Source organism: Panthera tigris, chromosome A3 (assembly GCF_018350195.1).
Source record: "Panthera tigris isolate Pti1 chromosome A3, P.tigris_Pti1_mat1.1, whole genome shotgun sequence".
In the NCBI taxonomy this organism is placed as follows: Eukaryota; Metazoa; Chordata; class Mammalia; order Carnivora; family Felidae; genus Panthera; species Panthera tigris.
In genome coordinates, this window is record NC_056662.1 from 38,791,719 (window position 1) to 38,804,398 (window position 12,680).

The 12,680-nt window shown below is 35.1% G+C and overlaps 1 protein-coding gene across 12 annotated transcripts in view; it reads right to left on the reverse strand.

Annotated features, from left to right (window-relative positions):
• The window catches only part of TASP1 (taspase 1), a 342,726-nt gene that overhangs the window by 293,758 nt on the left and 36,288 nt on the right, over window positions 1–12,680 (reverse strand). For all 12 annotated transcript variants that reach the window (XM_042980918.1, XM_042980915.1, XM_007086806.3 and 9 more), the window contains one exon: window positions 8,241–8,361. In XM_042980918.1, the coding sequence (XP_042836852.1) occupies window positions 8,241–8,361 (121 nt within the window). The remainder of the gene's footprint in view (window positions 1–8,240; window positions 8,362–12,680) is intronic.

Below are 12,680 nucleotides of genomic sequence, written 5' to 3' on the forward strand. Positions count from 1 at the left end.
ATAAAAGCCATTTATGAAAAGCCCACAGCTAACATCATCCTCAACGGGGAAAAACTGAGAGCTTTTTCCCTGAGATCAGGAACATGACAGGGATGCCCACTCTCACCGCTGTTGTTTAACATAGTGTTGGAAGTTCTAGCATCAGCAATCAGACAACAAAAGGAAATCAAAGGCATCAAAATTGGCAAAGATGAAGTCAAGCTTTCGCTTTTTGCAGATGACATGATATTATACATGGAAAATCCGATAGACTCCACCAAAAGTCTGCTAGAACTGATACATGAATTCAGCAAAGTTGCAGGATACAAAATCAATGTACAGAAATCAGTTGCATTCTTATACACTAACAATGAAGCAACAGAAAGACAAATAAAGAAACTGATCCCATTCACAATTGCACCAAGAAGCATACAATACCTAGGAATAAATCTAACCAAAGATGTAAAAGATCTGTATGCTGAAAACTATAGAAAGCTTATGAAGGTAATTGAAGAAGATATAAAGAAATGGAAAGACATTCCCTGCTCATGGATTGGAAGAATAAATATTGTCAAAATGTCAATACTACCCAAAGCTATCTACACATTCAATGCAATCCCAATCAAAATTGCACCAGCATTCTTCTCGAAACTAGAACAAGCAATCCTAAAATTCATATGGAAACACAAAAGGCCCCGAATAGCCAAAGTAATTTTGAAGAAGAAGACCAAAGCAGGAGGCATCACAATCCCAGACTTTAGCCTCTACTACAAAGCTGTCATCATCAAGACAGCATGGTATTGGCATAAAAACAGACACATAGACCAATGGAATAGAATAGAAACCCCAGAACTAGACCCACAAACGTATGGCCAACTAATCTTTGACAAAGCAGGAAAGAACATCCAATGGAAAAAAGACAGTCTCTTTAACAAATGGTGCTGGGAGAACTGGACAGCAACATGCAGAAGGTTGAAACTAGACCACTTTCTCACACCATTCACAAAAATAAACTCAAAATGGATAAAGGACCTGAATGTGAGACAGGAAACCATCAAAACCTTAGAGGAGAAAGCAGGAAAAGACCTCTCTGACCTCAGCCGTAGCAATCTCTTACTCAACACATCCCCAAAGGCAAGGGAATTAAAAGCAAAAGTGAATTACTGGGACCTTATGAAGATAAAAAGCTTCTGCACAGCAAAGGAAACAACCAACAAAACTAAAGGCAACCAACGGAATGGGAAAAGATATTTGCAAATGACATATCGGACAAAGGGCTAGTATCCAAAATCTATAAAGAGCTCACCAAACTCCACACCCGAAAAACAAATAACCCAGTGAAGAAATGGGCAGAAAACATGAATAGACACTTCTCTAAAGAAGACATCCGGATGGCCAACAGGCACATGAAAAGATGTTCAACGTCGCTCCTTATCAGGGAAATACAAATCAAAACCACACTCAGATATCACCTCACGCCAGTCAGAGTGGCCAAAATGAAGAAATCAGGAGACTGTAGATGCTAGAGAGGATGTGGAGAAACGGGAACCCTCTTGCACTGTTGGTGGGAATGCAAATTGGTGCAGCCGCTCTGGAAAGCAGTGTGGAAGTTCCTCAGAAAATTAAAAATAGACCTACCCTATGACCCAGCAATAGCACTGCTAGGAATTTATCCAAGGGATACAGGAGTACTGATGCATAGGGGCACGTGTACCCCAATGTTTATAGCAGCACTCTCAACAATAGCCAAATTATGGAAAGAGCCTAAATGTCCATCAACTGATGAATGGATAAAGAAATTGTGGTTTATATACACAATGGAATACTACACGGCAATGAGAAAAAATGAAATATGGCCTTTTGTAGCAACGTGGATGGAACTGGAGAGTGTGATGCTAAGTGAAATAAGCCATACAGAGAAAGACAGATACCATATGGTTTCACTCTTATGTGGATCCTGAGAAACGTAACAGAAACCCATGGGGGAGGGGAAGGAAAAAAAAAAAAAAAAAGAGGTTAGAGTGGGAGAGAGCCAAAGCATAAGAGACTCTTAAAAACTGAGAACAAACTGAGGGTTGATGGGGGGTGGGAGGGAGGGTAGGGTGGGTGATGGGTATTGAGAAGGGCACCTTTTGGGATGAGCACTGGGTGTTGTATGGAAACCAATTTGACAGTAAATTTCATATATTAAAAAAATAAATAAATAAATAAAAAATAAATTAAATAAAAAAAAAAGAAATGCAAAACACAAAAGCCACAAAAGAACAAGTAAAACCTTGATAAATAAAAATTTTAAATTCCAATATAATAAAGCACATTATAAATAAAGTTAAAAGGCAAACCACAAGAGATATGGAACAGTCAGTTCACAAAGAAACGCTAATGGCTTTTAATATATGAAATTTCATTAAATCCCAATAAAATATCATAATAAAAGAAATTAAAATTAAAATTAATTGATATACCCTTTCTTACCTACCACACGAATCAGAAGGGATATAGAAGATTGGAAGAAGTGAATAACCAAATTGACCTAGTTGACACATACAGAACACACACCTAACAACTACAAAATACATACTCTTCTAAAGTTCACACGGAATGGGGCTCCTGGGTAGCTCAGTCGGTTAAGCGTCTGACTCTTGGTTTTGGCTCAGGTCATGATCTCACAGTTTGTGAGTTCAAGCCCTGCATTGGGCTCTGCGCTAATAGCACAGGGCCTACTTGGGATTCTCTCTCTGCCCCTACCCACTCTCTTTCTCTCTTTCAAAATAAATAAATAAAGTTTATTAAAAAAATAAAGTTCACGTGGAGTGTTTATCAAAACACACCATAAACTGGGCCATAGAGCAAGTCTCAAAACGTTTCAAGGGACTGGAATCATACAGAAGATGTTCTCTGGCCACAGTGAAATTAAACTAGAACTCAAAAAGAAAACTAATAAAGTCTTTAGGCAAATACAATTGACAACTCATATGAAAAAGACAAATTCCTTGAAAACACACACAAGAAAAAGAAAATATAATCTTATAACTATTAAAGAAATTGAATCCCATTTTTTAAAACTCCCTTCAAAGAAAACTCCAACTTAGAATAACTAATAAATTCTCAGAAGAAATCATTCCAATCATGCATAAACTCTATCAAAGGGAGTGAAAAAAAAAAAATCTTCAATTCATTTTATGAGGCCAGCCATAACATGATTCTAAAACCTTAAAATAATGTTACAAGAAAGGAAAATTGAAACCAATTTTTACATATACATGAACATAGATGTCAAAATATTAAACATCAACAACTTGAATCCAGCAGAATATAAAAAGATAAAAACACAACCAAGATTTTATGCCATGAAGGGAATATTCAAAAATCAATCACAAATTTCATCATATTTAACAATATAAGGGGGGAAAACCTTCCTCTCAATAGATACAGAAAAGCCCTTAATGATAATTTTCAATATCCATTTATAATAAAAACTATTGGCAAACTAAGATTAAAAAGGAACTTCTTCAATCTGATAAAGAGTATCTATAACAATCCAAAAGCTAGCAGAGCACACAGAATGATCCTGATCTCTAACTAAGATCAAAAATCAAGCAAGGATATACATTATCACCACTTATATTCAGCATTGCACTGGATGTCACAGCCAGTATAACAATGTAAGAAAAAAATAAAAAGTTTACATATATATTGGAAAGAAAAAAGCAAAATTACATGAGTCATAGGTAATTATGTATATAAAATTTCATGGGAACTTATTTTTTCAAACTTTTTCAAATTAATAAGTGAATTTATCAAGGACAGTGAATTCAAAGCCAATATACAAAACTCAATTGTATTTCTAAATACAATAAAACAATTAGATATCAATATTTAAAATATACGTACTTTATAATAGCATCAAAAAACTGAGTATCTAGAATAAACCTAATAAAATATATACATGGAATTTATACTGAAAATAAAACATTGCTGAGAAAAAATGAGCAATATTTATGTAAAAATACATATTCTATGTTTGTGGGATGGAATACTCAATACTGCTAAGACATCAGTTCTCCACAAATGTTCTATACTTTCAATGCAATACCAATCAAAATTCCAGCAAGGTTTTATTGTGGACGTTGACAAGTTGATTTAAAATTTTTACGAAAATGGAGTGCCTGGGTGGCTCAGTAGGTTAAGTGTTCGACTTCAGCTCAGGTCACAATCCCGAGGTCTGTGAGTCCGAGCCCCACGTTAGGCTCTGGGCTGATAGCTCAGAGCCTAGACCCTGTTTCAGACCCTGTTTCAGACCCTGTGTCTCCCTCTCTCTCTGCCCCTCCCCTGCTCACACTCTGTGTCTCCCTCTCTCTCAAAATAATAAACATTAAATTTTTTTTTAATTTTTACGAAAATGGCCAAAGACCTACAATAGCCAATATAATCTTTAAACAAATAAAAAAAAAGAAAAAAAGGAAGTTGGAAGTCTCATACTACCAGATATGAAGAATATATAAATATATTACTAGATATAAAGAATATAAAGCTACAGTAATCAAAACAGTATGGCAGTGGCAATAAATAGGACAATAGAATAGATCAAGGGTACAGAAACAAGCCATTGCATGCATAGTCAGTCACCTGATTTACCAACACAGCTGTGTGAGGAAAGCACTGTCTTTTCTATTGACAATGGCAATGAACCATTTGGATATCCGTAAGTAGAAAAAAATTAATGTCAGCTCCTATTTCACATACACTAAAATTAATCTGAGCTTGATAAGAGAGCTAAACGTGAAGAGTAAAAAACAACAGAACTAATGAGGATGCGTAGCGGGCTCAGTTGGTGAAGCACGCAACTCTTAATCTCGGGGTCATGAGTTCAAGCCCCACCTTGGGGTGTAGAGCTCACTTAAAAAAAAAAAATAGAACAAAGAAAACAATGGAGATGATCTTCAGAACTTTGGGTAGACAAAGATTTCTTAAATAAAATATTTTTTTAAATAACCATAAAAGATTAGTAATGTAAACATTAGAATTTAAAACTTCAGTTCATCAAAAGATAGCATTTAAAGAGTGAAAAGGTGATCCACAGACTGGGAAGAGATATTCATAATACAGGTATCAGACAAAGGATGTGTATCTAAAATATATAAAATACTTGAACAAATCAATAAAAAGAGATAATCCAATACAAAATATGCAAAAGACATTTGAACACACACTATGCAACAAGAATATCTAAAAGGCCAGTAAGTATATCAAAAGGTTCTCAGTATTGTTAGTCACCAGGGAAATTCAAATCAAAACAATAACGTCATTGCACCGATATCAAAACAGATGAAATTTAAAAAGAATAGCAATACTAAATGTTGGCCTGGATGTAGAGTAACCAAAATGCTCATACACTGCTGGCGGGAGTAGAGACTGTAAAAACTACCTTGGAAAACTGTCTAACAGTAACTATTAAAGCAAAGCATATTATGCACCTAAACTTATTTACTCCAAATCTTAGGGTAATACCCAAGAGAATTAAGTACACATGTCTATCAAAAGGCATGTACAAGAATATTCATTGGAGCTTTATTCTTTACAGTTCAAATTATCACGGGAAGGAGAATAAATAAGTTATTATATATTCACGCAATAAAATACTACTAAGTAATAAAAAGAAAAAATTACTATGACACAAAACATGGGTTAATCTCATAGGCATAGTGTTAAGCAAAAAAAAAACAAAAACAAAAACAAAAAAAAACAAACAAAAAATAGACACAAAGGTGTATGATTCATTATGTAAATTTTAGTAAGAGGCAAATTAATCTACAGTGCTTAAAGTCACAATTAGGAGAGAAGAGGATAAGGAGGGAAGGTAGAAGCAGAGTATGAGAGGTATGGACAAGAAAAAGGCATAAAGAATCCCTCTGGGATTATAGAAATGTTTTGTATTTTGACATGGAAGTGTTTTACATCTTGATCTGGGTAATGGTTTACATGGCTATGTACATTTAAAAATTCATGCAGCTACAACAAAGGAAACAATCAACAAAACTAAAAGGAAGCCGATGGAATGGGAGAAAATATTTGCAAATGACATATCAGATAAAGGGTTACTATCAAAAATCAACAAAGAACTTATCAAACTCAACACCCGTAAAACAACCCAGTGAAGGAACGGGCAGAAGACATGAATAGACATTTTTCCAAAGATGTACGGATGGTAAACAGACACATGAAAAGATACTCAACATCACTCATCATTAGGGAAATACAAATCAAAAATCACACTGAGGGGCGCCTGGGTGGCTCAGTCGGTTAAGCGTCCGACTTGGGCTCAGGTCATGATCTCGCATTTGTGAGTTCGAGCCCTGAGTTGGGCTCTGTGCCGACCACTCGGAGCCTGGAGCCTGCTTCGGATTCTCTGTCTTGCTCTCCCTCTGCCCCTCCCTTGCTCACACTCTGTCTCTCTCTGTCTCAAAAATAAATGAAACATTCAAAAAAAAAAAATTAAAAAAAAAACACACTGAGATACCACCTCACATGGGTCAGAGTGGCTAAAAGTAACAACTCAGGAAACAACAGATGTTGGCAAGGACATGGAGAAAGGGAAACTCTCTTGCACTGTTGATGGGAATGCAAACTGGTACAGCCACTCTGGAAAACAGTGTTCCTCAAAAAATTAAAAATAGAACTACCCTATGACTCAGCAATTACACTACTAGGAATTTATCCAAAGGATACAAAAATGCTGACTCGAAGGGGCACATGCACCCCAATGTTTCCTTCCCTATGAAAAAAAAAAACCAAAACTTCAAGGCAACCTGGCTATATGCATATGTGACATTCCTCATGACCTTGTATCATGAGATCACTTAATCAGACGCATGTTTGTGTGTTACCATATATGGGAGACAAAGAAGTAGAAAATACATAAAAAAAACTATGCCACGTGGCGTTGAGAGTTCAGTTCTTTAGGTACGAACCCAACCGAGCCATGCCGGCACTGATAAAGTTGCTTCCTGGAAAGAAAAGCCTCGGTGTCGTGACTCTCTATGCGAGAATCCTGCTACAGCAGCGCTAACAATAGCCAAATCATGGAAAGAACCCATATGTCCATCAACTGATGAATGGATTAAAAAGATGTTGTGTATATATATGTACACACACACACACACACACACACACACACACACACAATGGAATACTACTGATTGATGAAAAAGAATGAGCTCTTGTCACTGCAACAACATGGATGGAACTGGAGGGTATTATGCTAAGTGAAATAAGTCAGAGAAAGACAGATATCATATGATTTCACTCATATGTGGAATTTGAGAAACTTAACAAAAGACCACAGAGGAAGGGAAGGGAAAATAAGTTACAAACAGAGGGAGGCACAATCACAGAGTCTTTTAAATACAGAAAACAAACTGAGTGTTGATGGGTTTGAGGGGATGAGGAGGTGGGGGGATGGGTGATGGGCACTGAGGAGGGCACTTGTTGGGATGAGCACTGGGTGTTGTATGTAAGTGATGAATCACAGGAATCTACTCCTGAAGCCAAAACTAAACTGTATGTTAGCTAACTTGACAATAATTTTTAATTCACTCATTCATTCATGCAGCTTTCTAATTAAAATCTGTGCATTTCATGTATATTTCGCTTTTTATAAAAGAACTGCAAAATATTAGATATATCTTATATGTACTGATATGGGAAAAAATCTGAGACATCCTGTATAAGAAAAAAATACATACAATGTACATATACACAAATATACATATATTTTTTAAAAAACACATGTGCAAAACTATGTTTTTATTACATGAAAATATAGATAAATGCACTGTATTTTACTGGTTAAGCCCCCCATGGAGAGAGGGATTTGAAAGAAAGATTTGGAAGATCAATGGTAAATTTTATTTGTATCATTTGAATTTCCTAACAAGAAATATATTATTTGTGTACTTCAAAAATTATAAAATTAATAGAACATGCTAACTCACATGTTACATGTCTATAATCTCAAGGGAATGAAGGAGAATGATCAAACTCTAACAAAAAGTTGAACATAAGCTGTCACTGTTTTCTTTAAAACTATTCACATCGAAGATTTTCATGTTTTAAATTAAGGAAAAGACAATTTATTTTCAACACTATTCCTAGCAAGAATGGTAGAAAACACTGGATTGACTAAGTCTTTAGGAGGCATCAAATCTTAATATTCATAGTTCTTTAAAGAATAGAGACAATGTCTTATAATGTCCACATACCACTCAGTGCTCCAACAGCTCCAAAATTTAAGGATTTTCCATCCATTATGCTGGCATCACATTCAATTTCACCCAAGAGATTTAGATTAGATCCCATTCCTGCATTTGTAAATGGAGAATCCTAAGAGATAAAAACAAAAATCAAACTATCATTAGTTTGTGGGTTTTTTTTAGTTTTTTATCTATTTTTTTGAGTACTCTCTACTCCCAGGGTGGGGCTCAAACTCATGACCCTGAGTTGTAGATACTCCTCTGACTGAGGCAGCCAGATGTCCCTAAAATATAGTTATTCTTAAATAAGATTTAATGTCAGTCCTTTATAAACTGTTCCAAAAACTAGAAAGGGAAAGAATACTTCCCAACTCATTGTACAATACCAGTACTACCCTGATTCCAAAACAAGACAAAGACATCAATGAGGAAAGAAAACTACAGGTGAATATATCTTGAGAATATGGACACAGTATCCTCAAGAAGATAGTAGCAAACCAAATGCAGCAAAACATAAAGAAGTCTCATACACCATGAATAAGAGGGATCCCAGAAAAGTAAATTTGGTTTAATATGTGAAACTTAATGTGATACACCATGTTAATAAAGAAAGGGGAAAAAAAAAAAAACAGGATCATACCAATAAACATAGAAAAAGCATTTGATAAAATCCAATACCCTTTCATGAGAAAAGCACTCAACTAGAAACAGAATGGAACTTCCTTAACATGATAAAGGGCATCTACAAAAAGTCCAGAGTTAACATCATAACTAATGGTGAAAAACTGAATATTTTTTAAAAAACACATGTGCAAACCTATGCTTTTATTATATAAAAATACAGATAAATACACCGTGTTTTGCTGGTTAAGCCCCCCAAGGAGAGAGGGATGAGAAGGAAAGATTTGGAAGATCAATGGTAAATTTTATTTATATGGTTTGAATTTTCTAACAAAAAATTATTTGTGTATTCCCTAAAGATTAGGAATAATATAGCAAAGTTCACTCTTGTCAATTCTATTTAACATTATACTGGATATTCTGGACAAAACAATTAGGTAAAAGAAAGAAATAATGAGTGTCTAAATTGGAAAAGAAAAAGTAAAATTACCTCTTAGTTGAAGATAATAAAAAGTCCTAAGGACTTGACTAAAAACTATTAGGACTGATAAGTTCAACAGGATTTCAAGATACAAGATTAATGTACAAAAATCAATCATATTTCTACACGTTAGCAATGAACAATATGAAGATGAAATTCAGAAAACAATTCCACTTACAATAACATCAAAAAGAATAAAATACTTAGGAAGAAATTCAACAAAATAAGTATAAGATTTATATACTGAAAACTAAAAAACATGTTGAGAAAAAATTAAAGAAGACCTAAATAAATGGAAAGGCAGCCATGTTCATAGGTCAGAAGGCTTAATAGCTTTAAGAGCAATATTCTCCAAAACTGATCTGCTTCAACACATTCCCCTATCAAACCTAGCTGCCTTTTTTCAGGCAGAAATTGACAAACTATTCCTAAACTTCATAGGGAACTTCAAGGGATGCAGAACCACCAAAACCACTTTGAAAAGAAAAAACAAAATTGGAGGGCTCACACTTCTAGTTTTTTTTTTTAACTTACTACACAAATACAGCAATCAAGAGGTATACAGCAATATAGGGGTAATATAGGGGTGTCTGGCTGGCTTAGTCAGTGCAGCATGTGACTCTCCATCTTAGGGTCGTGAGTTTGAGCCACACATTGGACATGGAACCTACTTAAAAAAAAAAAAAAAAAAGACGATGTGATATAAGCATGTAGCTAAGCACAGACATATAGATCAATGTAATAGGATTGACAGAAGCCTCACAGGGCCTGGGTGGCTCAATCGGTTAAGTGTCCAGCTTCGGCTCAGGTCATGATCTCACAGTTCATGGGTTCAAGCCCTGCATCAGGCTCTGTGCTGACCCCTTGATCAGAGCCTGGAGCCTGCTTCAGATTCTGTGTCTCCTTCTCTCTCTGCCCCTCCCCCGCTCATGCTTTGTCTCACTCTGTTTCTCAAAAATAAATTTAAAAAAATTTTTTTTTTAATTAAAAAAAAAAAAAAAAGGAAGACTCACATTTATGGTCAATTCAACAAGGATGCCAGAAAAATGCAATAAAGAAAAGACAGTCTTCTATAAGTGGAGCTAGGACAACTGGATATTCAATTCAAGAGAAGAAAGTTTGATGCTATCTCACACCATCTACAACTTAACTCCAAGTAAAACAAAGACCTAAATGTAAAGATTAAAACTATAAAACCATTCAAAGAAAACACTGGAGCAAATGTTTACGGTCTCAGATAAGACAGTGGTTTCCTAGATATGATACTAAAAGCAAAAGCAACCAAAGAAAAAACTAGGTAAGTTGGACTTCTTCAAAATTAAAAACTTTTGGGTTTCAAAGTACACAATAGGGGCACCTGGATGGCTAAGTCGGTTGAACATCCGTCTCCTGATTTCAACTCAGGTCATGATCCCAGGGCTGTGGGATCAAGCCCCGCATCAGGCTCCACACTGAGCGTGCAGCCTGCTTAGGAGTGTGTGTGTGTGTGTGTCTCTCTCTCTTTTTCTCTCTCTCCACCTCCCCCACCCTAAGGCCCTCTCCCCTACTCTCTCTCTCTCTTTTTAAAAATAAATCTTTAAAGTACACAATAAAAAAAGTAGAAAAAACTCATAGAATTGGGGGGGGGGGGATGCAAATCATTTACCCTTAAGAGATTTGTATCCAGGATATATAAAAACTTCCCACAACTCTAAAATAAAAACACAATTTTAAAATGGGAAAAGGACATGAATGAACATTTCTCCAAAGAATATACATAAATGGCCAATAAGCACATGAAAAAATGCTCAACATCAAGGAAAGGCAAATCAAAACCACATAAAATACTACTTCGTACCCACAATTCCACTTACAATAACATCAAAAAGAATCACAAAGACAGATGTGCTGGCAAGGATATGAAGAAATTAGAACCCTTATACACTGCTGGTGGGAATGTACAATGGTAATGCCACTTTGGAAAACATCTGGAAGCCCCTCAAAAACTTAAACATAAAATTACCATTTGACCCAACAATTCCACTTCTAGGTATATACCCAAGAGAAATGAATTGTCTACACAAAACTTGAGCCCAAATATTCTTAACAGCTTATTCAATACTCATACTCCAGCATTTTTGCAAACTCAAATATCCACCAACTGATAAAGTGGATAAGTAAAACATGGTATATCTATACAATGGAGTATTAATCAGCAATTAAAAGTAATGAAATACTGATACACAGCAAAATGTAGACAAACCTAAAAAACAATGCTAAGTGAAAGAAGCCAGTCACAAATGATCACATATTGGATGATCCAATTTATATGAAATGTCCAGAATAAGCAAATCCAAAAAGAAGATCAGTGGTTGCCAGGGGTTAGGAAAGGGGGAATGGGGGGTGACAGCTAATAGATCCTGCATTTCTTTTGGGGGTGATTCAGATGAACTAAAATTAGACAGGGTGACGGCTGCAGAACTTTATGAATATACTAAAAACCAGTGAATTGTATACTATAAAATGGTGAATTCTTTGGTATATGAATTACATCTTTAAAAAGATATCATAAAAAAATAAAAGCTTACATCAACAGGCTACATAGAACATAAAAGCCTGGAATCAGAAGCCAGTCATGTATTTGAAATCTAAAAGAAAAATACTGCCTTATTTTTCTAATACTGTGAATACAGTTTTTAAAAATATATACCATTAGTCTTGTTATGTCAAGACAATATCATACACAACCTCCCACCACAGAATATGGGAACAAAATCTAACAATAAAAAAATCTTACAATTAAAAAAAAAAAAAATCATGGGGACAAAGTCCCAAAAGATTTCATTAAAAAAAAAAAAAGAAGAAGAAGAAAAGAAAAGAAAAGAAAAGAAAAGAAAAGAAAAGAAAAGGAAAGAAAGGAAAAGAAAAGAAAAAAAGGCCCAGGGGTGGAAAAATTAGGTTGACACTCCTGAGAGTCACTGCATAAATGAAAGGCCTACTCCAAAATAACTAAAGGCCATAAAAATGAACAATTCTACCTCACATTCTAGAAAATTAACTCTGTTCTAAGGTAAGACCAATACTATCTAAGAAATCAGGGCAAATCTGGATCAATCCATAGATCACCAAAAGACTCAAGTCATCTACAAATGTCCCCAGTTTCCTGTATTTCTGCAAGATCCGAGAAAAACTGACCAAAACATTAAACCTTCCCAGTATGTACCTACAACTAGAGCAAAGGGGTCAGGGATTGAAGAAAAGGGCTTTTGTCCTAATGTAGTTAGATAATCTAATTGTCCACAGAATATTAATAGTAAGATCACAGGATGGAAAATAACAAAAAGGTTATATAATTAAATAGATATGAG